Source organism: Triturus cristatus, chromosome 5_1 (assembly GCF_964204655.1).
Source record: "Triturus cristatus chromosome 5_1, aTriCri1.1, whole genome shotgun sequence".
Lineage (NCBI taxonomy): Eukaryota > Metazoa > Chordata > Amphibia > Caudata > Salamandridae > Triturus > Triturus cristatus.
In genome coordinates, this window is record NC_140587.1 from 9,041,306 (window position 1) to 9,068,915 (window position 27,610).

A 27,610-nucleotide genomic window follows, 5' to 3' on the forward strand; every position below is an offset into this window, starting at 1 on the left:
AGCTAAGACCCTACTTGTTTGGGTCTCACTTCCGGGTTCAGACGGACCACAGGCCCCTCAGATGGTTGATGCATATGAGGGGTGAGAATCCAAAGCTGTTGAGGTGGTCCATTTCCCTACAGGGGATGGATTTCACGGTGGAACATCGCCCTGGTACAGATCACGCCAATGCTGACGGTCTGTCCAGATTTTTCCGCCTTAGTGGTGAAGAACTCCCTGGGGTAGGGTAGTTCTCCCCACCTTTCAGCTGGAGGGGACACGTGTTAGACCTGGCACCTTGGCGTGAGTCTCCCTCCCTCTTTTTGTCGCTGTGCCTCATGTGATTTTATGGTGTTGGCCGCTCAGCGCGCTGTGCCACTGCCAACCAGTGTCGCGGTGCGAGTGCTCCCTTTGTAAATTGTATGTGTTGGTTGGATTCCATGATTGGATTGTTTGGTTTACTGTCAGACCCCAGTAAAGTGCGCCAGGAGCGCCAGGGCATGTAAATGCGAACACCGCTGGTGGGCTTGCAGCACGGGTTGTGCCACCCACAGAAGCGGCCGGTAAAAGATGTCTAAGGTCTGCCACTGCAGAACCTGCGTGCAGTCTGGTGCTGACGCGCCGACCGACAAGTGCCCACACTTGCCGGTCCCCGAAACCTTCCCTTAGCTGCATGTTAGTCACCCCTCTGGTAGGCCCACGGGCAGGGTGCATTGTGAGCCTGAGGTAGGACAAGCCTAGATACGTGGCATGTCCTGGTAGTGAATGACCGCCATTTTGTTGTTCACTATTGTAAGGCTACCCTGTTCTCATAGGCCAGTATGGGCGGCCTGGATTATTACACCCTATGATCCTAACCGACCCAGGGAACATGGTAGGAGATCGAGTTTAGTATGCCTGAACTCGGAATGTTAAGATACATCTTTTCGCAAGGTTTATTTTAATATTCCGGGTTTGCAAATGTCACTTTTAGAAAGTTGGCCTTTGCTTGCCTAACTATTTCAGCCGCCTCTGCGTGATGTGTATCTGATGTCTGGCTGGTGTGAGTGACAGGGCTGGGGGAACCCAGATGGGCAGGGCTAGGTAGCCTGGTATGAATAGGACGATCGACAGGTAGATGGGTGGGAGGAGTGCTCCTAGGCTCTGAATAGGACAGTGCTCCGCTACCTCGATGCCGGCTCCACCCCCTGTGGAGCGTCTGATGACTCTGCCCTGCACTCTGAAAGAAGAAGCCTGCATCACGAAAACAAAGTGCTCAGAAACCGGACTGAACTAGGCAAGGGCCCCCCTGGCCTGGGAGAACAAAAGATTTGTGGTATAAATGGAGGAGCCCTGCTCCTAAGAAACTAGATCCGCTTTTGACCAAGAAGAATCTCTGCCTGAGGAGGAGGCACCGGGAAAGCTGTAGGAGGAAGACTGTCCCTAGCCTGGGGGATTGGCCTACAGTGGTGACCTTGCTGCCAAAGGGGAGAAGAGAAACTGTTGCTGAAAACTTTGCTTTATTTCTACTTTCAAGACTTGTGCTTTTCCAAAACGATCTCCAAGGGCTTGGAACTGAGCTTGCCCCCTGAACGGAGCCCCAGGACCATTGGGCTCTACCTGATCTTCACTCGCCTGCTGCTAGACCGTGGTGTCCTTTCCCTCGCCGGAGCTGTGACCCTCGTGCCGCAGTCCCTCCCTGAGCCGTGACCAGGACTGCTTAGCCGCCCCCGCCTTGGGAAGAGCCTCGCTCGATCGGAGCCGCTCCCCCTACGCTGTGCTGGGCTGCCCTGTCACCTCGCTCGCTGGAGGCTCGCTGTGCACCTTCACCCTCCCGCCGGAATCGGCGTTTGTGAGCATCTCCAAGCCTCGGACGGCCCGGACGCATCTGCGTGCCCGGCTGCCCCGCTTTGTTCGCCCGCCACCTGCAACACCCGCTCTTGTCGTGGGCCTGAAGATCAGACACCCATCGTGAAGTGTGGGAGCCCCGGACGCCGCCTCGCTCTTCTGCCGAAGAGCCGCTGAAATCCCGCACCCACCTTCGCGTCAAGAGACAAGGTACTGTACTTCCAACTCCGACCACGAACTCACATCGGATCCAGGGTCCGCAACGTTCTGATTTCCCTGTCATCTGCCGTGTGCTTCCCGGTCACCGCTTCAGCCGGAGTGTGCTGAGGCCTACAGTCACCTTGTGCCCGCCTAAAGAACTTTTCGTACAAAGAGAACTTTACCGTATTCCTAAGAATTGTGGCCCCATCAAGTTCAACGTTACTGGGCCTTGTATTTAACTCTGCTGAAACTACATAAAAGCTTATTTTTATATATTACCGGATTGGTGTCCATTTGTGGTGCATGCAAGGGGTTTACTGTATGTGTAATTGCATTTGCTTAACCGTGTACGCCTGAGACTTAGCCTAGACTGCTCGCGCCACGCACCTAGAGGGTGAGCAGGGGTTATTCTGGGGAGTCATCCTTCGCCCTGACAAGAAGTAAAGGGTCCCTGCTTGTTGTGGGTTCACACCTGCGTCAACCAGAGCCCCCTCATTTCTAACAAACAGCCTGAATTGACGCAACATCGGTGGTCATCCATCTTGCTGGCCACCGGTCACTGGCAAGTGACCTTGAACACTGTCCCCTCAATTTTCAGGTCTTCTTCAACTTCAATCCACCTTCGGATTCCAGCGGGCGCCTCTCCAGTCGTCACAAGCAGCAAGTCTTCAGTGATCTCCATTGAAAACAGCATCTCGACCCGACACCAAAAGACACCTATGCACCCGGCTTCCCTGGGTGAGGTAACTCGTGCACTCCGGTGCCCGAGTGTGTGTTGGCCCTCGAAATACTTACCTTGTAAGTGGCTTGCTTGTTGACTTCCTCGAAGTGCCCTAAAACTTTAAAATACAAACCGCGACTTGCCCCATTGAAACCAATAGGAAACCCACGGCTGTGTTTAGACACTGCACGCGTCTCCCGTGGGCTTGTTACTTACCTGCTAACACTGCAGCAGTGAAGCCCCAGCGATTACCAAGGCCCTAGGCCTTTTCATTTTACAATTCGAGTTTGTTAAACCATTTTTTTAGTATATGGTCTGGTACGCCCCTAGGGCTCCAGCCATGTTTGTGCTTAATTTATTGAGAAGTGTTGACATTTGAATGTGTACTGGTCTTCTAATCTCATAAAGAGATTAGTAGAGTGTGTCTAGAAATAAATACATATATATTTGATATATATACCTGTGTGGTGTCCTTTCATTTAGTAATTCAAGAGATTATAAGGTAAAACAAGCTGCTTTACATTCCTCAGAGACTTAGCCTGAAGGCTGCTCTCCACAGCTACCACTAGGATAGCTTTCTTTAAATGGCTGTCTTAAACCTATCTACCATAAGAGTCGAATTGGACTGGTGCAAGGTGGCCACTATAACTAGTGACCAGCATATGCCAGGCCAACTTCTCACACTAACCGCCAGCTGACTCCATGGGGTTGGGACACGCCACCAGCTGGCTCCCTGTGGTTGGGACAAGGCAACACCTGGCTCACTAGGGTTGGAACACGCCCACCAGCTGGCTCCCTGGGGTTGGGACTAACCGCCAGCTGACTCCATGGGGTTGGGACACGCCACCAGCTGGCTCCCTGGGGTTGGGACACGCCACCAGCTGACTCCCTGGGGTTGGAACACGCCCACCAGCTGGCTCCCTGGGGTTGGGACTAACCGCCAGCTGACTCCATAGGGTTGGGACACGCCACCAGCTGACTCCCTGGGGTTGGGACACGCCACCAGCTGACTCCCTGGGGTTGGGACACCTCAGCAGAGGTCCCAGATCTCGTCAGGCACCAACACTTCTAAAAAGATTGTTATAAAAGGAATTTGTAATAGATGGCGCAGCACACGCTGCTTAAAATGATACAAAATTGGAAGTTTGGGAAGTATCGTCGTCTTGTCTCTTTCTAGCAGAGCTAGGAGACACATTTCTATATCTTATGGGGAGACATTATTTAAACAAGTATACTTTATTAAGGCGTGTACAAGAGTTCTGCAAACATAAACTGCATTCATGCGGGGTGGACAGAGAGAGGGTTTGTTCTCTTTATAAACTGAGGGCCTCATTTATAAGGTTTTGCCTCCTACGGCAACTGAAAAGGGAAGGAATCTGCCATATCTATCAGGTACGATGCATCCCTGTCCATCTCCCTGCGCCGGCGTACAATGCGCTGCCATGCGGCAACGCAGGCACCCTTGTACCATGTTGCAAGGGTGCCTGCGTTGCAGGGAGGACACCTTCCTGCCCGATAACAATCACAAGAGGGTTTTTTTGTGCTGCATATAGAAACAAGGAAAATCAAAGATATTTCTCCTCATTGTGACTCCCTTACATTTTCAGAGCTGCCACAGAGTTACGATTTCTCAGAAATCTGGGGCAGTGTAAAAAATCCATGGATGTTGCTGGGAATGCCCACGGCCACACCCATTGCACGCCCCTTTGATGCAGAAAACTGAACGATATTTACGAGGAAGCATTGAGCCAAAACAAGATGCTTAGTGCTGCGTCGTAAATATGCAGCAGGCTCCTTTGCCACGGAACGTCACGAAAAGTGACGCACGGGCAGCGCATGGGGCCTCATAAATGAGGCCCTGAATTTAGCACTTTAGTCGCAGCGCTCGCTGTACTATAAACTATACTATCAATTCTGCAATACAAATGAAAAAACATGAAACAAAATGTAAATGATAAAGTATATATCTTAATAAGGAAAAAAAGCCCTTCTCATAGGTTCACGGTTCAGAGGGTGAAGCAGTATCCCGACAGAGCGGTGACCGGAAGAGCTCTCACAGGACGGGTGATTATCAGGGCTCTCGCAGGACGGGTGGCTATCAGGGCTCTCGCAGGACGGGTGGTTATCAGGGCTCTCACAGGACCGGTGATTATCAGGGCTCTCGCAGGACGGGTGGCTATCAGGGCTCTCGCAGGACAGGGGATTATCAGGGCTCTCACAGGACGGGGGATTATCAGGGCTCTCACAGGACGGGGGATTATCAGGGCTCTCACAGGACGGGTGGTTATCAGGGCTCTCACAGGACGGGTGATTATCAGGGCTCTCGCAGAATGGGTGGCTATCAGGGCTCTCGCAGGACAGGAGATTATCAGGGCTCTCACAGGACGGGTGGTTATCAGGGCTCTCACAGGACGGGTGATTATCAGGGCTCTCGCAGGACGGGTGGCTATCAGGGCTCTCGCAGGACGGGTGGCTATCAGGGCTCTCACAGGACGGTGGATTATCAGGGTTCTCACAGGATGGGTGGCTATCAGGGTTCTCACAGGACAGGTGGCTATCGGGGCTCTCCCAGGACCGGTGGCTATCAGGGCTCTCACAGGACGGGTGCCTATCAGGGCTCTTACAGGACGGGCGGCTATCAGGGCTCTCACAGGATGGGTGCCTATCAGGGCTCTCACAGGATGGGTGGTTATCAGGGCTCTCACAGGACGGATGATTATCAGGGCTCTCGCAGGATGGGTGGCTATCAGGGCACTCAGAGGATGAGTGCCTATCAGGGTTCTCACAGGACAGGTGATTATCAGGGCTCTCACAGGACAGGTGATTTTCAGGGCTCTCACAGGACAGGTGTTCAGGGCTCTCACAGGACAGGTGGCTATCAGGGCTCTCGCAGGACGGGTGGCTATCAGGGCTCTCGCAGGACGGGTGGCTATCAGGGCTCTCAGAGGACGGGTGATTATCAGGGCTCTCACAGGACTGGTAGCTATCGGGGCTCTCACAGGAAGTGTGATTATCAGGGCTCTCACAGGATGGGTGATTTTCAGGGCTCTCAGAGGATGGGTGACTATCAGGGCTCTCCCAGGACTGGTAGCTATCAGAGCTCTCACAGGACGGGTGATTTTCAGGGCTCTTGCAGGACGGGTGATTTTCCGGGCTCTCACAGGACGGGTGGTTATCAGGGCTCTCACAGGACAGGTGGTTATCAGGGCTCTCAAAGGACGGGTAGCTATCAGGGCTCTCACAGGACGGGTGATTATCAGGGCTCTCACAGGACGGGTGGTTATCCAGGCTCTCACAGGATGGGTGATTAACAGGGCTCTTACGAGATGGTGATTATTAGGGCTCTCACAGGACGTGTGATTTTCAGGACTCTCACAGGACGGGGCATTATGAGTGCTCTCACAGGATGGGTGATTTTCAGGGCTCTCACAGGACGGGTGGTTATCCAGGCTCTCACAAGACGGGTGAATATCAGGGCTCTCCCAGGACGGGTGGTTATCCAGGCCCTCACAGGATGGGTGAATATCAGGGCTCTCCCAGGACGGGTGGTTATCTGGGCTCTCACAGGATGGGTTATTAACAGGGCTCTTACGAGATGGGTGATTATTAGGGCTCTCACAGGACGGGTCGTTATCCGGGCTCTCACAGGATGGGTTATTAACAGGGCTCTTACGAGATGGGTGATTATTAGGGCTCTCACAGGACGGGTGGTTATCAGGGCTCTCACAGGACGGGTTGTTATCAGGGCTCTCACAGGACGGGGTGTTATCAGGGCTCTCACAGGAAGGATGGTTATCAGGTCTCTCACAGGATGGGGTGTTATCAGGGCTCTCACAGGACGTATGATTTTCAGGGCTCTCGCAGGACGGGGTGTTAGCAGGGCTCTCACAGAATGGGGTGTTATCAGGGCTCTCACAGGACGGGGTGTTAGCAGGGCTCTCACAGAATGGGGTGTTATCAGGGCTCTCACAGGACGGGTGATTGATTTTCAGGGCTCTCACAGGAGGGGGGTTATCAGGGCTCTCACAGGATGGGTGGTTATCAGGGCTCTCACAGGACGGGTGATTTTCAGGGCTCTCACAGGACAGGTGTTCCTCGCTCTCACAGGACAGGTGGCTATCAGGGCTCTCGCAGGGCGGATACCTATCAGGGCTCTCACAGGACGGGTGAATATCAGGGCTCTCACAGGACGGGTGGTTATCCAGGCTCTCACAGGATGGGTGATTAACAGGGCTCTCACAGGACGGGCGATTATTAGGGCTCTCACAGGACGTGTGATTTTCAGGGCTCTCACAGGACGGGGCATTATGAGGGCTCTCACAGGATGGGTGATTTTCAGGGCTCTCACAGGACGGGTGGTTATCCGGGCTCTCACAGGATGGGTTATTAACAGGGCTCTTACGAGATGGGTGATTATTAGGGCTCTCACAGGACGGGTGGTTATCAGGGCTCTCACAGGACTGGTGGTTATCAGGGCTCTCACAGGATGGGGTGTTATCAGGGCTCTCACAGGACGGGTGATTTTCAAGGATCTCACAGAACGGGTGATTGATTTTCAGGGCTCTCACAGGAGGGGGGTTATCAGGGCTCTCACAGGATGGGTGGTTATCAGGGCTCTCACAGGACGGGTGGTTATCCGACCACAGGAAGCCCCTGTGAAGGAATCATGCAACTCGGTTTGATATCAAAAGCTTCTTGACAAGACAGCAGTGAAGCAGCGGCCTGCAGGGGGCTGGGGTTTGGGTGTGGCAGTAACCATATGTCTTCTGTTCACAGGTGCTTCGCTAACAGGACTTGGGGTGGTTATGGAGATGCTGCTAGCCCCAGGGGCCCAGGATGAGACTGACTCACCCAGGTCCACCCTCCAAAGGGTGCAAGGAGGGCCTATTGTGGGCTGTGCTGGTCATGCTTGGGGTCTCACCTGCTGGTTGGCAGAAGGGGGCTCCCTGGCGTGAGGGGGTGGCTGAGGTCACCTTGACAAGTCCTAAGCAGGGGCCCAAGAGGCAATCTGGGGAGACCAAATCACATGTTCACGGGGCTGGTGCTCACTGGGCCTGCTCGGCGGCGGGGGGGAGGGGGGGTGTGACTTTGAGAAGGTCAGACAAGAAAGGTGACCCCAGCATTGTATTGATGCGGATGTTGAATCACTTGAGAGAAATATTTTGAGTTCTGTCAATATCGCGAGATTATCCTGCGTGTCTTTAGGAAACAAAAACAGCCCAAGACCGTCTCGAGGCGCATTCTTAGACTTTCGGCAGTTTTTGGACGTTTTAGAAGGAAACCACAAGTCTCCCCCTAAGGATGCAGGGGGACTCCCCATGAACCCTGCATCATTGCAGCAGCGTCTGAGATGGAGCTCTCCCCTTCTTGCAGTCATGTAGCGCTTTAGAGCGCGTGTAGCGCCTTGTGTGTAACCTTCACTCCGGTTTCTTTTCCTCCCCAGCATACTCCCGGAGCTGCTTCTCCTGCTCGATGAGGAACGAGAACTGCTTTTCAGAGAAGATCTGCGCAGATTCCGAGAAGTTTTGCGTCTCCAACGTGACAAGTTCCGGAAGTAAGGAGCCTCTTGTGCACGTGCACACACGCACGTGCCACTTGTTTGGGTGTTTCTTGGGGCGCGGGGCTTCACTGGGGGTGGGGCACGTATGCACTGGTGGAGGGGGCTGTCTGTGGGCCCCTCACTGGGGGTGAAGCACGTGTGCACGGGGGAGGGGGGCAGTCTGTAGACTCCTCACTGGGGGTGAAGCACGTGTGCACGGGGGCTGTCTGTGGGCTCCTCACTGGGGGTGAAGCACGTGTGCACGGGGGAGGGGGGCAGTCTGTAGACTCCTCACTGGGGGTGAAGCACGTGTGCACGGGGGAGGGGAGCTGTCTGTGGGCTCCTCACTGGGGGTGAAGCACGTGTGCACGGGGGCTGTCTGTGGGCTCCTCACTGGGGGTGAAGCACGTGTGCACGGGGGAGGGGGGCAGTCTGTAGACTCCTCACTGGGGGTGAAGCACGTGTGCACGGGGGCTGTCTGTGGGCTCCTCACTGGGGGTGAAGCACGTGTGCACGGGGGAGATGGGCAGTTTGTAGACTCCTCACTGGGGGTGAAGCACGTGTGCACGGGGGAGGGGAGCTGTCTGTGGGCTCCTCACTGGGGGTGAAGCACGTGTGCATGGGGGCTGTCTGTAGACTCCTCACTGGGGGTGAAGCACGTGTGCACGGGGGCTGTCTGTGGGCTCCTCACTGGGGGTGAAGCACGTGTGCACGGGGGAGGGGAGCTGTCTGTGGGCTCCTCACTGGGGGTGAAGCACGTGTGCATGGGGGCTGTCTGTAGACTCCTCACTGGGGGTGAAGCACGTGTGCACGGGGGCTGTCTGTGGGCTCCTCACTGGGGGTGAAGCACGTGTGCACGGGGGAGGGGAGCTGTCTGTGGGCTCCTCACTGGGGGTGAAGCACGTGTGCATGGGGGCTGTCTGTAGACTCCTCACTGGGGGTGAAGCACGTGTGCACGGGGGCTGTCTGTGGGCTCCTCACTGGGGGTGAAGCACATGTGCACGGGGGAGATGGGCAGTTTGTAGACTCCTCACTGGGGGTGAAGCACGTGTGCACGGGGGGGCTGTCTGTAGGCTCCTGTTAGAAATGGGATTTGTGGTTGGCTGAGGCTTGCGCCAAAGCCAGGCAGAAACCACCACTCTAGTCAGGGCTGGGGAGTTACACGCCAAAGATAACCCCTGCTCACCCCCTTGGTAGCTTGGCACGAGCAGTCAGGCTTATCCCTGAGGCGATGTGTAAAGCGTTTGCGCGCGCACCCAGCAACAACACCCAAGGCCCACCACAAAGGAAACTCCACACAAGGTATTCTATAAAAATAACCTTTGTATTATACACAACACATTAGATAAAAACACACACTCTACAATGTGCCAACAGGCACGGGCAGAATTTACAAGGGATTATATATACAGGGGACAGGGCCACATGGACCACTGTCAGGAATTAGCACTTAGAACATAGCACAAATCACCAATAGTAAACGTAGAACATAACACAAAGTAACTGTAGAGCACAACCAGCCTCTACTGGCGCAATGATGACCTCAGCGTCATCACACTAGCATCAGGTGTAAAACCTATCCTGCATCCATCACAGGGGCATAAACCACATTATGCAATTTCTCGCAAGTCTAACGTATTAGACCTAGCCACCTAAGTATACCTACACTAGGGGCGTACATAACACAGGGAAGTACATTCTCCCTACCATCAACCTAAACAAGGTAACACAACCTCCTAGGCAGAAATCCTATCTAGAGGTATGAAATACAGGGAGCAAAAAATATACTATACACAGTACATTTCCTAACCCCAAAAGCATGAACACAGGGTGCGCAAAACATACTACACCGTACATTTCCTCGCACCCAAATCACATCAGAGTCCAGGTTGCGCCAGAACCTAAACGTAGCAGCTGCCCACTAAGTGCTGGGCAACTGGAGAGATGTTGGGGCACCACGGTGCCTTCCTAAACACATATGGCAGGGGTTGGAGCCTCTCCTGGACGCTAAATGCACCGACTGCCCCCTAGAGCCTTTGTGGCTCTGAACGTCACCGTGGGGCAAGGTGGAAGTGGCCCGCTGCCATCTGGGGCCACTCAGTCACAAAAGAAATGCCCCCGGAGCCTTCCAGGCTCTACAACAAGAACTGCCCCCTAAATAACGTGGGAGCGGCCCGCTGCCTTCCGGGGCCGCTCTGATCATGAACGAGATGCCCCGTCGTTGGAGCGCTCAACGCTCTAAACTATACAATGGGGGCCAACGTTGGAGCTTCGTGGGCTCTGAAGCAAGAGTGTGTCCGTGGGAGCGCAACTGCGCTCGGAAATCCTGCCCCCAACCGTTGGAGTCCCACGCGGGGGACTCGTGAGTAAGTACTGCCGAGCACTTGGAGCCTCCCGGGGCTCACAGACAAGGATCGCCCTCCTGCTGCCCTCACTCACCTCTGGACTCCATCGGCGCTGACGCTCGGTTCGGACGCGCTACGCGAGGCTCTCCCAACACCATGGGAGCCCCTCTCGGCCTCTCCTCCTCACTTCCGCTGGTCACCCGGGGCTCTCCCTCGCTCTCGGGAGCCCCGGTGGGAGACACACGCTTCTTCCGCTTCCCGGCTCGCGCCGCGGCTTCGTCCTCGAGGCCCCGATCACGTGGGCCACACCCCCTCCCGCTGGACCAATCCCAGCGCGGCAGGGGGATGACGCGGCCGGGACTCCGGGCTGCGGCGGTGATTTCACGATGTCGGAACATACGGGGTGGGCACCCGCAAATTTCAACCACAAAAGCGGGGTGGCACCCGCCAATTAAAGACATAAGCGGGGTGGGCACCCGCACCAAAGGCACAATATAAGCGGGGTGGGCTCCCGCTAGGCATAATCAGAATGCGGGGTGGGCACCCGCTCTCGGCAGCATCAGGGGGGAATCCCTACGACGGGGATTCCCTCTAAACAGACGGCAGCGCCTCGCTTCGGAGCTCCAGCGCTCCTATGGGGCAAATAAAGCGATGTAGCGCTCCCAGGGCGCTAGCAGGCTGCACCAAGCCTGGGCAGAGACCAAGGACTAGCAAAAAGGTCCAAAAGGTCCTGAAGCCATCCAGGGGGCAAGGTAGGGCCCAGGGGCCAGCACACAGGGCCCTCCAGCAGGCAGGTAGCCCCCATGGCGGTCCCTCCTGGGCCCCCACCAGCAGCAAGCCCCCCTCTGTCAGGATCCAACAAGAGAACAGTTTCTGTGGGGACACAGCCCCATTTTTATACAGCAAACCCCTTTGTTCTGGGTTCAGGGTGAGGGGGAAAACCAGTCGCAGCTGGTTGGGGAGCACCCTTGATGTGCTCAGCCCCTCACTCTATTCACTGGCAGGGCTAGGGTCGTCAGTCGCACCACAGGGGGCAGCGCCAGCATTGTGTGGGGAAAACCCTGCCCTATTCAGGACCCAGGTGTACTCCTCCCACCCATCTAGCTGCTGATCTCCCCATTCACCACTGGGTGACTCATCCTGACTCTGGGGAATCCCTAGCCCGTCACATGACATGACCAGCCAATCACGCGACAGACACACTGCACACAGAAGTGCCCACCTCTAGAAGTGGCACTTCCACACTAGGTACATGCACGCCGCACACATCATCGCGCAGCATTCACTCCCACGAGTCCGCACATACCAAACTCGGGCCTGCACACCCCACGCATCAGGAACTACTAGGGACACATACATTCCCCATGCATTCCTATGGGAGGGCAGGCCTATCTCACCACATACACTCAGAGCGCGCACGCACTTTACCCTGGGACACAGGGAAAGTGCGCAGAAACCAAAAATCACCACACCAAGTCACCAATAGAAAGCAAAAAGTTCAGGGGTGAACCTGCCAGAAGGGCCAAGTCCAACAGCTCCTCACTGGGGGTGAAGCACGTGTGTACGGGGGCTGTCTGTAGGCTCCTCACTGGGGTGAATCACGTGTGCACGGGGGAGGGGAGCTGTCTGTAGGCCCCTCACTGGGGGTTAAGCACGTGTGCACGGGGGCTGCCTGTGGGCTCCTCACTGGGGGTGAAGCACGTGTGCACGGGGGGGGCTGTCTGTAGACTCCTCACTGGGGGTGAAGCACGTATGCACGTGGAGGGGAGCTGTCTGTAGGCCCCTCACTGGGGGTGAAGCACGTGTGCACGGGGGCTGTCTGTGGGCTCCTTACTGGGGGTGAAGCACGTGTGCACGGGGGCTGTCTGTAGGCCCCTCATTGGGGTTGAAGCACATGTGCATGGGGGGGCTGTCTGTAGACTCCTCACTGGGGGTGAAGCACGTGTGCACGTGAAGGGGAGCTGTCTGTAGGCCCCTCACTCGGGGTGAAGCACGTGTGCATGCGGGCTGAAGCACGTGTGCACGTGGAGGGGAGCTGTCTGTAGGCTCCTCACTGGGGGTGAAGCACGTGTGCACGGGGGCTGTCTGTAGGCTCCTCACTGGGGCTGAAGCACGTGTGCACGTGGAGGGGAGCTGTCTGAAGGCCCCTCACTGGGGGTGAAGCACGTGTGCACGGGGGAGGGGGCTGTCTGTAGACTCCTCACTGGGGGTGAAGCACGTGTGCATGGTGGCTGTCTGTAGGCCCCTCACTGCGGGTGATGCACGTGTGCACGGGGGGGGGCTTTCTGTAGACTCCTCACTGGGGGTGAAGCACGTGTGCACGGGGGAGGGGGCTGTCTGTAGGCTCCTCACTGGGGGTGAAGCACGTGTGCAGGTGGAGGGGAGCTGTCTGTAGGCCCCTCACTGGGGGTGAAGCACGTGTGCACGGGGGCTGTCTCTAGGCCCCTCACAGGGGGTGAAGCACGTGTGCACGGGGGGCTGTCTGTAGACTCCTCACTGGGGGTGAAGCACTTGTGCACGGGGGCTGTCTGTGGGCTCCTCACTGGGGGAGATGCATGATTGCACAGGGGCTGTCTGTAGGCCCCTCACAGGGGGTGAAGCACATGTGCACGGGGGGCTGTCTGTAGACTCCTCACTGGGGGTGAAGCACGTGTGCACGGGGGCTGTCTTTAGGCCCCTCACAGGGGGTGAAGCACGTGTGCACGGGGGGCTGTCTGTAGATTCCTCACTGGGGGTGAAGCACTTGTGCACGGGGGCTGTCTGTGGGCTCCTCACTGGGGATGAAGCTCGTGTGCACGGGGCTGTCTGTAGGCTCCTCACTGGGGGTGAAGCACGTGTGCACGGGGGCTGTCTGTAGGCCCCTCACTGGGGGTGAAGCATGTGTGCACGGGGGGGGCTTTCTGTAGACTCCTCACTGGGGGTGAAGCACGTGTGCACGGGGGCTGTCTGTGGACTCCTCAGTTGGGGTGAAGCACGTGTGCACGGGGGAGGGGAGCTGTCTGTGGGCTCCTCACTGGGGGTGAAGCACGTGTGCATGGGGGCTGTCTGTAGGCTCCTCACTGGGGGTGAAGCACGTGTGCACGGGGCTGTCTGTGGACTCCTCAGTGGAGGTGAAGCACTTGTGGACGGGGGAGGGGAGCTGTCTGTAGGCCCCTTACTGGGGGTGAAGCACGTGTGCACTTGGGCTGACTGTGGACCCCTCACTGGGGGTGAAGCACATGTGCACGGGGGAGGGGAGCTTTCTGTAGGCCCCTTACTGGGGCTGAAGCACGTGTGCACGGGGAGGGGAGCTGTCTGTAGGCTCCTCACTGGGGGTGAAGCACGTGTGCACGGGGGCTGTCTGTAGGCCCCTTACTGGGGGTGAAGCACGTGTGCACGGGAGCTGTCTGTAGGCCCCTCACAGGGGGTGAAGCACGTGTGCACGGGGGGGCTGTCTGTAGACTCCTCACTGGGGGTGAACCACGTGTGCACGGGGGAGGGGAGCTGTCTGTAGGCCCCTTACTGGGGGTGAAGCACATGTGCACGGGGAGGGGAGCTGTCTGAAGGCCCCTCACTGGGGGTGAAGCACGTGTGCACGGGAGATGTCTGTAGGCCCCTGACTGGGGTAGAAGCACGTGTGCACGTGGGCTGACTGTGGACCCCTCACTGGGGGTGAAGCACGTGTGCACGGGGGAGGGGAGCTGTCTGTATGCTCCTCACTGGGGGTGAAGCACGTGTGCACGTGGGCTGACTGTGGACCCCTCACTGGGGGTGAAGTACGTGTGCACGGGGGAGGGCGGGTCTCTAGGCCCACATCCAGGGCAGGAGGCCAGTGCTCAAGAAGTTTTCACTCCATGAATCCCCCGTCCACCTAAATTAAAGGGACCCCACTGCACACCCACACGAGGAAGCGGCATGAAAGCGCCTCGTAGACTCCTGACTCTAGCACCAACCTGCTGTTCAAATTTACTACTGGTTTTAGGACAGTCCCTGCTGAAGAAGTAGGATGCGTGAGGAAGGAGTAAAGCCAGCAGACTCAAGAAAAGGGAGAGGCGTCTGAGAACCTACGCGGCAGGAAATGTAGACCTGCAGGGGCAGTAGGATTGTAGGAGTGGTAGACCTGCAGGGGCAGTAGGATTGTAGGAGTGGTAGACCTGCAGTGGCAGTAGGATTGCAGGAGTGGTAGTCCTGCAGTGGCAGTAGGATTGTAGGAGTGTTAGACCTGCAGGGGCAGTAGGATTGTAGGAGTTGTAGACCTGCAGGGGCAGTAGGATTGTAGGAGTGGTAGACCTGCAGTGGCAGTAGGATTGTAGGAGTGGTAGACCTGCAGGGGCAGTAGGATTGTAGAGTGGTAGACCTGCAGGGGCAGTAGGATTGTAGGAGTGGTAGACCTGCAGTGGCAGTAGGATTGTAGGAGTGGTAGACCTGTAGTGGCAGTAGGATTATAGGAGTGGTAGACCTACAGTAGGATTATAGGAGTGGTAGAAATGCAGGGGCAGTAGGATTGTAGGAGTGGTAGACCTGCAGGGGCAGTAGGAATGTAAGAGTGGCAGACCTGCAGTGGCAGTAGGATTGTAAGAGTGGCAGACCTGCAGGGGCAGTAGGATTGTAGGAGTGGTAGACCTGCAGGGGCAGTAGGATTGAAGGAGTGGCAGACCTGCAGTGGCAGTAGGATTGTAGGAGTGATAGACTTGCAGGGGCAGTAGGATTGTAGGAGTGGTAGACCTGCAGGGGCAGTAGGATTGTAGGAGTGGTAGACCTGCAGGGGCAGTAGGATTGTAAGAGTGGTAGACCTGCAGTGGCAGTAGGATTGCAGGAGTGGCAGACCTGCAGGGGCAGTAGGATTGTAAGAGTGTTAGACCTGCAGCAGCAGTAGGATTGTAGGAGTGTTACACCTGCAGTGGCAGTAGGATTGTAGGAGTGGTAGACCTGCAGGGTCAGTAGGATTGTAGGAGTGGTAGACCTGCAGTGACAGTAGGATTGTAAGAGTGGCAGACCTGCAGGGGCAGTAGGATAGTAAGAGTGTTAGACCTGCAGTAGCAGTAGGATTGTAGGAGTGTTACACCTGCAGTGGCAGTAGGATTGTAGTAGTGGTAGACCTGCAGGGGCAGTAGGATTGTAGGAGTGGTAGACCTGCAGTGGCAGTAGGATTGTAGGAGTGGTAGACCTGCAGTGGCAGTAGGATTGTAGGAGTGGTAGACCTGCAGTGGCAGTAGGATTGTAGGAGTGATAGACCTGCAGGGGCAGTAGGATTGTAGGAGTGGTAGGCCTGCAGTGGCAGTAGGATTGTAGGAGTGGTAGACCTGCAGGGGCAGTAGGATTGTAAGAGTGGCAGACCTGCAGTGGCAGTAGGATTGTAGGAGTGGTAGACCTGCAGGGGCAGTAGGATTGTAAGAGTGGCATGTTAGACGGACCGGGAGGGTCGGCCGAGGACAGGGGGAGAGGTCTCCGGGGAGAGCCGTCTCCAGCGATCGTACAGACAAATAACTTCCCCCCCACAGACAGATACCACACAAGGATAAGGTTTAGCGTTCTTTATCAGCACTTCTTAAGGTACGATGAAATGGTACAAGGAGGTCTGGACTCAGGGGTCCCCTCTATTCGAGTCTCTCAAGGTAGGAAAAGGGGGTAGCGGGACAGTCTGGTTACCAGTCTGGTAATTGAGATGGTCTGGGGGGTAGCTCACAATCCTCGAGCTTGGTGGATTTAGTCGGTACGGGCCGCGGCAGCGCCAGCAGGTCCCGGTAGAGATGGTCGATACACGGTCCGCGGCAGCGCCAGCAGGTCCTGGTGAAGATGGTCGTAGCAACGGGCCGCGGCAGCGCCAGCAGGTCCCGACGAAGATGGTCGATGTACGGTCCGCGGCAGCGCCAGCAGGTCCCGGTGAAGATGGTCGTAGCAACGGGCCGCGGCAGCGCCAGCAGGTCCCGGGAAGTTGGTCGTAGCAACGGGCCGCGGCAGCGCCAGCAGGTCCCGACGAGGATGGAGGTTGCAGAAGGCCGCGGCAGCGCCAGCAGGCAGGATGATAGTTCGCAAGATAGTGCTACGGCAGCGCCAGTAGTCCGTCAAGGCTGAGTTCTCTCGGTGTCTCTCGACTCCAGGATACAACTGCCTTCCTGCTCCGGAGGTGCCCCAGTTATAGGGCAGGCGCCCTTTGATGTCCGGACCCTCGCACTTGGAGGTCGGGGGGTCCGGGATGAAGGTGTCCAGACACCCAGCAGGGGGTGGAGCCAGCGCCTGGGGGAGCTGGAGGCGATCGGCACCTGGCGGGGGAGAGCCCTTGACGCTTCGTTCCCCCATTGACCTGCCAAGTGGTCAGCTCACCTCCTGGGTGGATGGTGGTGCCGGGATGTCGGGGCCGGCCAGGCCCAGGGTTAGGGTCGGGTGAAGGCCACGCGGCCTCGTGGCGCAGGGCCCAAGATGGCGGCTTGACCCGGCCGGGGGAGCCGGTGGTGGCTGGGGTCCGTGATACATGGAGGTCCGAGGGTAGGAGTTCCGTCGGGAGACGGGGTACGGGTGATTTTCGTGGGTCACGCCTGGCGGGCCGGGGCTTGGGCCCTGTCATGCGGGGAGGGAGCAAGCCCTTCGTGTGGCCTGTCCAACATGCGTCCCCCCCAGCTGAAGGCGGGGAGAGTCACCCATCTTCTTGGGGACTCTCCTCGTCGAGGCGGAAAAAGCGTGACAGGCCATCTGCGTTGGCGTGGTCTTGGCCCGGTCGGTGCTCCACGGTGAAGTCCATTCCCTGCAGGGAGATGGACCAGCGCAATAGTTTTGGGTTCTCCCCCCGCATCTGCATCAGCCATTGCAGGGGTCGATGGTCGGTTTGTACCCGGAAGTGGGTACCGAAGAGATAGGGCCGGAGCTTTTTGAGGGCCCACACCACTGCGAAGGCCTCCCTCTCAATTGTGCTCCAGCGCTGTTCTCGGGCCAGGAGACGTCGGCTGATGAAGGCCACCGGCTGGTCATGACCTTCGGGGTTCAATTGGGAAAGAACCGCTCCGATGCCGTGGTCGGAGGCGTCTGTCTGTACCACGAATTCCCGACTGTAATCGGGGGCCTGGAGCACAGGGGCGGTGCACAGGGCGGCCTTCAGCTTCTCGAAGGCCGCTTGACAATCGGGGGTCCAGTTAATCCGCTTTGGTTGGTTTTTGAACGTGAGACCCGTGAGGGGCCCCACGATGCTGCCGTAGTCCTTTACGAACCGCCGGTAGTAGCCGGTGAGCCCCAAGAAGGCTCGGACCTCGGTCTGGGTGACGGGGGGCTGCCAGGACTGGATGGCAGCAATCTTAAGTTGCAGCTGGGCCACCAGCCCGCTTCCCACTTGGTGCCCAAGGTAGGTCACGGACCCTTGACCAATCTGGCATTTGCCGGCCTTGATCGTGAGGCCGGCCCGCTGGAGGGCCTGTAGGACCTCTTGGAGGTGGAGGAGGTGGTCGGACCAGTGGCGGCTGTATACAGCGATATCGTCCAGGTAGGCAGCGCTGAATTCTTCGAGCCCCGCCAAGACCTGGTTCACAAGGCGTTGAAACGTGGCGGGGGCGTTCTTCATGCCAAAGGGCATGACCTTGAATTGGTAGTGGCCATCGGGGGTAGAGAAGGCTGACCGTTCCTGAGCCCGGGGGGTGAGACCGATCTGCCAGTAGCCCGCTGTTAGGTCAAAGATACTGAGGTAGCGGGCGGCCCCCAGCCGGTCGATCAATTCGTCCGCTCGTGGGATAGGGTGAGCGTCGGTCCGGGTGACAGCGTTCAAGCCCCGGTAGTCGACGCAGAATCTCAGTTCAGGTGTGGTGCCGGGGGCAGTGGCTTTGGGGACTAATACAACCGGGCTGGCCCAGGGACTGTCCGAGGGCTCGATGACCCCGATCGTGAGCATTCTGGCCACTTCCTCTTGTATGCAGGCCCGTACCCGATCTGGTACGCGGTAGGCCCGGTGTCGGATAGGGGGACTGTCCCCGGTGTCCACGTCGTGCAAACACCAAGGGGTGACCCCGGGGGTGAGGGAGAACAGTGTGGCGAACCGCAGCAGGAGGTCCCGGCAGCCCTGGCGTTGCTCCGGGGTGAGGGCATCAGAGAGCCGGACCCCGTCCACGGAACCGTCCTTCTCCTGAGTCTTCAGGAGATCCGGGAGGGGTTCGGAGTCTTTCTCGGCCCCGCTGTCCGTAGCCATCAGGAGGCTGAGTTCTGAGCGCACAAAGTGTGGTTTGAGTCTGTTGGTGTGGAGGACCCGAAGGGGGTTCCGGGGGGTCCCCATGTCGATGAGGTAAGTGACGGGGCTTTTGCGCTCGACCACTTTGAAGGGCCCCGTCCACTTATCTTGCAAGGCACATGGTTCGGTGGGGGACATCACCCATACTTGCTGACCAGGCTCGAACTCGACGGAGGAGGCATTATGATCATACCATCTCTTCATGTCCTCCTGGCTGGCCTCGAGGTTCGCCTTGGCCATCTCCCGGAAGCGCCGGGTCTGATTGCGTAGGGCCAGGAGGTACTTGAAGACGTCTGGAGGGGTCTTTAGGGGGGCCATCTCCCAACCTTCTTTGACTAGGCTGAGGGGCCCTCGCACAGGGTGCCCGTACAGGAGCTCGAAAGGGCTAAAACCGAGGGACTTCTGGGGAACTTCTCGGTAGGCGAAGAGGAGGCACGGGAGGAGCACATCCCACTGGCGACGGAGGGGCTCTTCCAATCCCCCAATCATCCCCTTGAGAGTTCGGTTGAAGCGCTCCACTAGTCCGTTCCCTTGGGGGTGATAGGGGGTTGTGAATCTGTAGGTGACCCCGCATTGTTGCCAGAGGGACTTCATGTATTTGGAGATGAAGTTCGTGCCTCGGTCGCTGACGACTTCTCGGGGGAAGCCCACCCGGGAGAAGATCCCCATCAGGGCCCGGCCAACCACCGGAGCTGTCACAGTTCGTAGGGGCACCGCCTCGGGGTAGCGGGTGGCGTGGTCCACCAGTACCAGGATGAACCTGTGTCCTTGTGCTGTGCGGGGGTCCAGGGGCCCCACAATGTCTATTCCGACCCTCTCGAACGGGGTGGTGACCACTGGGAAGGGTTGCAGAGGGGCTTTCAGCTTACGGCCACTCTTCCCGCTGGCTTGGCACGTGGGGCAGGACCGGCAGTGGTTCAGGACGTCGTTCCTCATCTTCGGGCAGAAAAAATGGGTCACTAGGCGACTGTAAGTTTTGTCCTGGCCCAGGTGTCCAGCCAGGGGGACATCGTGGGCCAGGTTGAGCAGGAAGTCTCTGAAGCGGAGAGGTACCACCAGCACTCGACCGGCCCCTAGCTCCGCGATTCTTTGTTTGCTGTATAGCAGGTCGTTATCCCAGTAGACCCAGTGAGAGCCGGTGGAGTCCCCGGCGCTCTGGGCGCTGGCTTGTTGGCGGAGTCCCTCGAGGGAGGGGCAGGTCTTTTGTTCCTGGCGGAACTGTTCTTGGGTGGGCCCCCCTTCTTGACGCCACTGGGCCAGGCCGGGAAAGTCCGGGGGTGGCGCATCCCCTTCGGTCGTCGGTTCCGTGGAGTCGGCCTCGTCGCTGTCTCCTACTGGGGCGACCGGGGGCGGAGGTGCTGGCCCTTCCGGTTCTTCTGATCGGGGGACGGCCCGGGCGGCCATGGACCGGGTGGTGATGCAGGCCCAGTCCGGGAGGCCCAGCATCCCCAGGTGCTCTCTTCTCTCTACGGTGGCCCATGGGGAACTCTCGAGGTCATTCCCCAGGAGGCAGTCCACGGGGGCATCATTCCGGACCGTCACTTTCAACAGGCCGGAGACCCCTCCCCATTCGAATGGGACGCAGGCCATTTGACACAGACTTTCAGAATTGTCGGCTGAGCGGACGGGGCAGAGAATGTTCGGCAGGATCTGCTCGGGCTTCACCAGGTGACAGCGGACGGCTGTCACACTGGCGCCTGTGTCACGCAAGGCCTCGGCCCGATGTCCATTAATGGTCACCCACTGACCGTATTTCCTGGTGTTAGCGGGTAGGGGAGCCCGCGGGACCATGTCTTTTCCCCCTAGGCACGCCAGAACCATGGCGGCCGGTTCCCACTCTTGCTGGGCCGGCTCATACTCTTCCTGTTCCTCTGATAGTTGCTCTTCCCCCAGGGCGGCGGCAGCTACCTGGCGGGGCTTGGGCGTTTGGTTCTGCGGGCAGCTCGGGTCATTGGCGTAGTGGCCTACTCGCTGGCATCGGTGGCACTTGACGTTGGCTCGGTACCCAGGACGCATCGGGGGGTTGCCCCGGCCGGCCGGAGGCGGGGTGCTGGCCACGGGTGTTGCCGGTAGGGTGTCTCTCCCTCGCCCCTGGCCTCCTCCTCCTCCCCGAGGACGGTGCTGGCCTTGGTTGCTTCGGTTTTGCTCGTGTGGCCCTCTCCGGCCCACTCGGGTGCTTTCCCATCGGTCAGCTTCAGCAGCGAGTTGCCGGGGGTCAGTCAGCTTACTGTCGAGGAGGTGCTGCCTGAGCTCGACGAAACAGTTGTTCGACAGGTGTTCCCATACCATAAGGTTAAAGAGTTGTTCGTAGGTCGTGACATGGCTCCCCTTGATCCAACCCTCGAAGGCTCGGCTGAAGTAGTTAACGTACTCCACCCAAGTTGTACCCGGGATCCGGGTGCAGTCTCTGAACCTCTGGCGGTACATCTCAGGTGTGAGGCCGTAGCGGGTGAGGAGGGCAGCCTTCATGTGGTCGTAGGACGACATTTGGTGATCGGGGAGCTGCAACAGGGCATCGCGACCTTCGTTGACGAACCTCCCCCATAGTCCGGCTCCCCAATCACTCCGGTCGATCCGGTGGGAGGTCATGGCGATCTCGTAGGCTTTGAACCACTGTTGGATGTCGTCTTCTCGGCCATACTCTCGGACAACATCCTTGGGGATGTGGACTTTTTTCTCGGTTGGCCCCGGGGTGTGCGGTCGCTCAGGCGCCCCCGGTTCTTTATTCTGTTTCCGAAGTTCTATTTCCGCCAGTTTGCGCTCGTGTTCGAGTGTGATTCTTTTTTCCTCAAGCTCTCTCTGTCTCTGCTTTTCTTCTCGTTCTTCTCGGAGCCGCATATGCTCTAGATTTAGTTTCTGCTCGGCTAACTTGAGTTCACCGTCCATCTTGAGTCGTGCCATTTCCAACTCGTGTAATCGGGTTCTTTCTCTTTCTTGGATCTCTTCCTGCGAGAGGCCCGTTTCCCGCTCCTCGGGAGCTGTGGCGTTCCCCTCTGGTGCGACACTGTTTTGGGCGGGGGGTCCGGTAACCCCATTTTCTGTCCATGACTCAAGGGCGCTCTTTAAATCGTCTTTGGTACTTAGGCCGGTGGTAGCAATGCCTAGTTCCATGCAGAATTGTTTAAGTTCGCGGTGGCTATATTCTTCCAACTTATCCATTTGGAATTTTTCAGCGGAGCTGCTATCTTTGGCTGACATCGTAGTTTTGTCGTGGGGTGAGCTACTCTCTGTACGATTACGCGTTGATTCGGATCGCGCCGCTGGCCACCAATGTTAGACGGACCGGGAGGGTCGGCCGAGGACAGGGGGAGAGGTCTCCGGGGAGAGCCGTCTCCAGCGATCGTACAGACAAATAACTTCCCCCCCACAGACAGATACCACACAAGGATAAGGTTTAGCGTTCTTTATAAGCACTTCTTAAGGTACGATGAAATGGTACAAGGAGGTCTGGACTCAGGGGTCCCCTCTATTCGAGTCTCTCAAGGTAGGAAAAGGGGGTAGCGGGACAGTCTGGTTACCAGTCTGGTAATTGAGATGGTCTGGGGGGTAGCTCACAATCCTCGAGCTTGGTGGATTTAGTCGGTACGGGCCGCGGCAGCGCCAGCAGGTCCCGGTAGAGATGGTCGATACACGGTCCGCGGCAGCGCCAGCAGGTCCTGGTGAAGATGGTCGTAGCAACGGGCCGCGGCAGCGCCAGCAGGTCCCGACGAAGATGGTCGATGTACGGTCTGCGGCAGCGCCAGCAGGTCCCGGTGAAGATGGTCGTAGCAACGGGCCGCGGCAGCGCCAGCAGGTCCCGGGAAGTTGGTCGTAGCAACGGGCCGCGGCAGCGCCAGCAGGTCCCGACGAGGATGGAGGTTGCAGAAGGCCGCGGCAGCGCCAGCAGGCAGGACGATAGTTCGCAAGATAGTGCTACGGCAGCGCCAGTAGTCCGTCAAGGCTGAGTTCTCTCGGTGTCTCTCGACTCCAGGATACAACTGCCTTCCTGCTCCGGAGGTGCCCCAGTTATAGGGCAGGCGCCCTTTGATGTCCGGACCCTCGCACTTGGAGGTCGGGGGGTCCGGGATGAAGGTGTCCAGACACCCAGCAGGGGGTGGAGCCAGCGCCTGGGGGAGCTGGAGGCGATCGGCACCTGGCGGGGGAGAGCCCTTGACGCTTCGTTCCCCCATTGACCTGCCAAGTGGTCCGCTCACCTCCTGGGTGGATGGTGGTGCCGGGATGTCGGGGCCGGCCAGGCCCAGGGTTAGGGTCGGGTGAAGGCCACGCGGCCTCGTGGCGCAGGGCCCAAGATGGCGGCTTGACCCGGCCGGGGGAGCCGGTGGTGGCTGGGGTCCGTGATACATGGAGGTCCGAGGGTAGGAGTTCCGTCGGGAGACGGGGTACGGGTGATTTTCGTGGGTCACGCCTGGCGGGCCGGGGCTTGGGCCCTGTCATGCGGGGAGGGAGCAAGCCCTTCGTGTGGCCTGTCCAACATGGCAGACCTGCAGTGGCAGTAGGATTGTAGGAGTGGTAGACCTGCAGGGGCAGTAGGATTGTAAGAGTGGCAGACCTGCAGTGGTAGTAGGATTGTAGGAGTGGTAGACCTGCAGTAGGATTGTAGGAGTGGTAGACCTGCAGGGGCAGTAGGATTGTAGGAGTGGTAGACCTGCAGGGGCAGTAGGAATGCAAGAGTGGCATACCTGCAGTGGCAGTAGGATTGTAAGAGTGGCAGACCTGCAGGGGCAGTAGGATTGTAGGAGTGGTAGACCTGAAGGGGCAGTAGGATTGTAGGAGTGGTAGACCTGCAGGGGCAGTGGGTCTTTAGGGGCAGTAGGATTGTAAGAGTCGTAGGCCTGCAGTGGCAGTAGGATTGTAGGAGTGGTAGACCTGTAGGGGCAGTAGGATTGTAGGAGTGGTAGACCTGCAGGGGCAGTAGGATTGTAAGAGTGGCAGACCTGCAGTGGCAGTAGGATTGTAGAAGTGGTAGACCTGCAGTGGCAGTAGGATTGTAGGAGTGGCAGACCTGCAGTGGCAGTAGGATTGTAGGAGTGGTAGATCTGCAGGGCTGTAGGATTGTAGGAGTGGCAGACCTGCAGTGGCAGTAGGATTGTAGGAGTGGTAGACCTGCAGTGGCAGTAGGATTGTAGGAGCGGTAGACCTGCAGGGGCAGTAGGATTGTAAGAGCGGCAAACCTGCAGTGGCAGTAGGATTGTAGGAGTGGTAGACCTGCAGGGGCTGTAGGATTGTAGGAGTGGTAGACCTGCAGTGGCAGTAGGATTGTAAGAGTGGCAGGCCTGCAGTGACAGTAGGATTGTAAGAGAGGTAGACCTGCAGGGGCAGTAGGATTGTAGGAGTGGCAGACCTGAGGTGGCAGTAGGATTGTAGGAGTGGTAGACCTGCAGTGACAGTAGGATTGTAGGAGTGGTAGACCTGCAGTAGGATTGTAGGAGTGGTAGACCTGCAGGGGCAGTAGGATTGTAAGAGTGGCAGACCTGCAGTGGTAGTAGGATTGTAGGAGTGGTAGACCTGCAGTAGGATTGTAGGAGTGGTAGACCTGCAGGGGCAGTAGGATTGTAGGAGTGGTAGACCTGCAGGGGCAGTAGGATTGTAAAAGTGGCAGACCTGCAGTGGCAGTAGGATTGTAGAAGTGGTAGACCTGCAGGGGCAGTAGGATTGTAGGAGTGGCAGACCTGCAGTGGCAGTAGGATTGTAGGAGTGGTAGACCTGCAGGGCAGTAGGATTGTAGGAGTGGCAGACCTGCAGTGGCAATAGGATTGTAGGAGTGGTAGACCTGCAGTGGCAGTAGGATTGTAGGAGCGGTAGACCTGTAGGGGCAGTAGGATTGTAAGAGCGGCAAACCTGCAGTGGCAGTAGGATTGTAGGAGTGGTAGACCTGCAGGGGCTGTAGGATTGTAGGAGTGGTAGACCTGCAGTGGCAGTAGGATTGTAAGAGTGGCAGGCCTGCAATGACAGTAGGATTGTAAGAGTGGTAGACCTGCAGGGGCAGTAGGATTGTAGGAGTGGCAGACCTGAGGTGGCAGTAGGATTGTAGGAGTGGTAGACCTGCAGTGACAGTAGGATTGTAGGAGTGGTAGACCTGCAGGGGCAGTAGGATTGTAAGAGTGGCAGACCTGCAGTGGCAGTAGGATTGTAGGAGTGGTAGACCTGCAGGGGCAGTAGGATTGTAGAAGTGGTAGACCTGCAGAGGCAGTAGGATTGTAGGAGTGGCAGACCTGCAGTGGCAGTAGGATTGGTAGACCTGCAGGGGCAGTAGGATTGTAGAAGTGGCAGACCTGCAGTGGCAGTAGGATTGTAGGAGTGGTAGACCTGCAGTGGCAGTAGGATTGCAGGAGTGGTAGACCTGCAGTGGCAGTAGCATTGTAAGAGTGGCAGACCTGCAGTGGCAGTAGGATTGTAGGAGTGGTAGACCTGCAGGGGCAGTAGGATTGTAGGAGTGGTAGACCTGCAGTGGCAGTAGGATTGTAAGAGTGGTAGGTCTGCAGTGACAGTAGGATTGTAAGAGTGGTAGACCTGCAGGGGCAGTAGGATTGTAGGAGTGGCAGACCTGCAGTGGCAGTAGGATTGTAGGAGTGGTAGACCTGCAGTGACAGTAGGATTGTAGAAGTGGTAGACCTGCAGTGGCAGTAGGATTGTAGGAGTGGCAGACCTGCAGTGGCAATAGGATTGTAGGAGTGGTAGACTTGCAGGGGCAGTAGGATTGTAGGAGTGGCAGACCTGCAGGTGCAGTAGCATTGTAAGAGTGGCAGACCTGCAGTGGCAGTAGGATTGTAGGAGTGGTAGACCTGCAGTGGCAGTAGGATTGTAGGAGTTGTAGACCTGCAGGATCAGTAGGATTGTAGGAGTGGTAGACCTGCAGTGGCAGTAGGATTGTAAGAATGGTAGGCCTGCAGTGACTGTAGGATTGTAAGAGAGGTAGACATGCAGTGGCAGTAGGATTGTAGGAGTGGTAGACCTGCAGGTGCAGTAGGATTGTAAGAGTGGTAGACCTGCAGTGGCAGTAGGATTGTAGGAGTGGTAGACCTGCAGTGGCAGTAGGATTGTAGGAGTGGTAGACCTGCAGGGGCAGTAGGATTGTAGGAGTGGTAGATCTGCAGTGGCAGTAGGATTGTAGGAGTGGTAGACCTGCAGTGGCAGTAGGATTGTAGGAGTTGTAGACCTGCAGTGACAGTAGGATTGTAGGAGTGGTAGACCTGCGGTGGCAGTAGGATTGTAGGAGTGGTAGACCTGCAGGGGCAGTAGGATTGTAGGAGTGGTAGGCCCGCAGGGGCAGTAGGATTGTAGGAGTGGTAGACCTGCAGGGGCAGTAGGATTGTAAGAGTGGCAGACCTGCAGTGGCAGTAGGATTGCAGGAGTGGTAGTCCTGCAGTGACAGTAGGATTGTAGGAGTGGTAGACCTGCAGTGGCAGTAGGATTGTAGGAGTTTTAGACCTGCAGGGGCAGTAGGATTGTAGGAGTGGTAGACCTGCAGGGGCAGTAGGATTGTAGGAGTGGTAGACCTGCAGGGGCAGTAGGATTGTATGAGTGGCAGACCTGCAGTGGCAGTAGGATTGCAGGAGTGGTAGACCTGCAGAGGCAGTAGGATTGTAGGAGTCGTAGACCTGCAGGGGCAGTAGGATTGCAGGAGTGGTAGACCTGCAGAGGCAGTAGGATTGTAGGAGTCGTAGACCTGCAGGGGCAGTAGGATTGTAGGAGTCGTAGACCTGCAGGGGCAGTAGGATTGTAGAAGTGGTAGACCTGCAGTGGCAGTAGAATTGAAGGAGTGGCAGACCTGCAGTGGCAGTAGGATTGTAGGAGTGGTAGACTTGCAGGGGCAGTAGGATTGTAGGAGTGGCAGACCTGCAGGTGCAGTAGCATTGTAAGAGTGGCAGACCTGCAGTGGCAGTAGGATTGTAGGAGTGGTAGACCTGCAGTGGCAGTAGGATTGTAGGAGTTGTAGACCTGCAGGATCAGTAGGATTGTAGGAGTGGTAGACCTGCAGTGGCAGTAGGATTGTAAGAGTGGTAGGCCTGCAGTGACAGTAGGATTGTAAGAGAGGTAGACATGCAGTGGCAGTAGGATTGTAGGAGTGGTAGACCTGCAGGTGCAGTAGGATTGTAAGAGTGGTAGACCTGCAGTGGCAGTAGGATTGTAGGAGTGGTAGACCTGCAGTGGCAGTACGATTGTAGGAGTGGTAGACCTGCAGGGGCAGTAGGATTGTAGGAGTGGTAGATCTGCAGTGGCAATAGGATTGTAGGAGTGGTAGACCTGCAGTGGCAGTAGGATTGTAGGAATTGTAGACCTGCTGGGGCAGTAGGATTGTAGGAGTGGTAGGCCTGCAGGGGCAGTAGAATTGTAGGAGTGGTAGACCTGCAGGGGCAGTAGGATTGTAAGAGTGGCAGACCTGCAGTGGCAGTAGGATTGCAGGAGTGGTAGTCCTGCAGTGACAGTAGGATTGTAGGAGTGGTAGACCTGCAGTGGCAGTAGGATTGTAGGAGTGGTAGACCTGCAGGGGCAGTAGGATTGTAGGAGTGGTAGACCTGCAGGGGCAGTAGGATTGTAGGAGTGGTAGACCTGCAGGGGCTGTAGGATTGTATGAGTGGCAGACCTGCAGTGGCAGTAGGATTGCAGGAGTGGTAGACCTGCAGAGGCAGTAGGATTGTAGGAGTCATAGACCTGCAGGGGCAGTAGGATTGTAGGAGTGGTAGACCTGCAGTGGCAGTAGGATTGCACAAGTGGTAGACCTGCAGTGGCAGTAGGATTGTAGGAGTGGTAGACCTGCAGTGGCAGTAGGATTGCACAAGTGGTAGACCTGCAGTGGCAGTAGGATTGTAGGA

The 27,610-nt window shown here is 57.3% G+C and overlaps 1 protein-coding gene across 2 annotated transcripts in view; it reads left to right on the forward strand.

Moving 5' to 3' along the window:
- LOC146829943 (lymphocyte antigen 6E-like) overlaps nucleotides 1–27,610 on the forward strand; it is a 152,109-nt gene that overhangs the window by 63,868 nt on the left and 60,631 nt on the right. For both annotated transcript variants that reach the window (XM_085604205.1, XM_085604206.1), the window contains exon 2: nucleotides 8,172–8,282. In XM_085604205.1, the coding sequence (XP_085460331.1) occupies nucleotides 8,172–8,282 (111 nt within the window). The remainder of the gene's footprint in view (nucleotides 1–8,171; nucleotides 8,283–27,610) is intronic.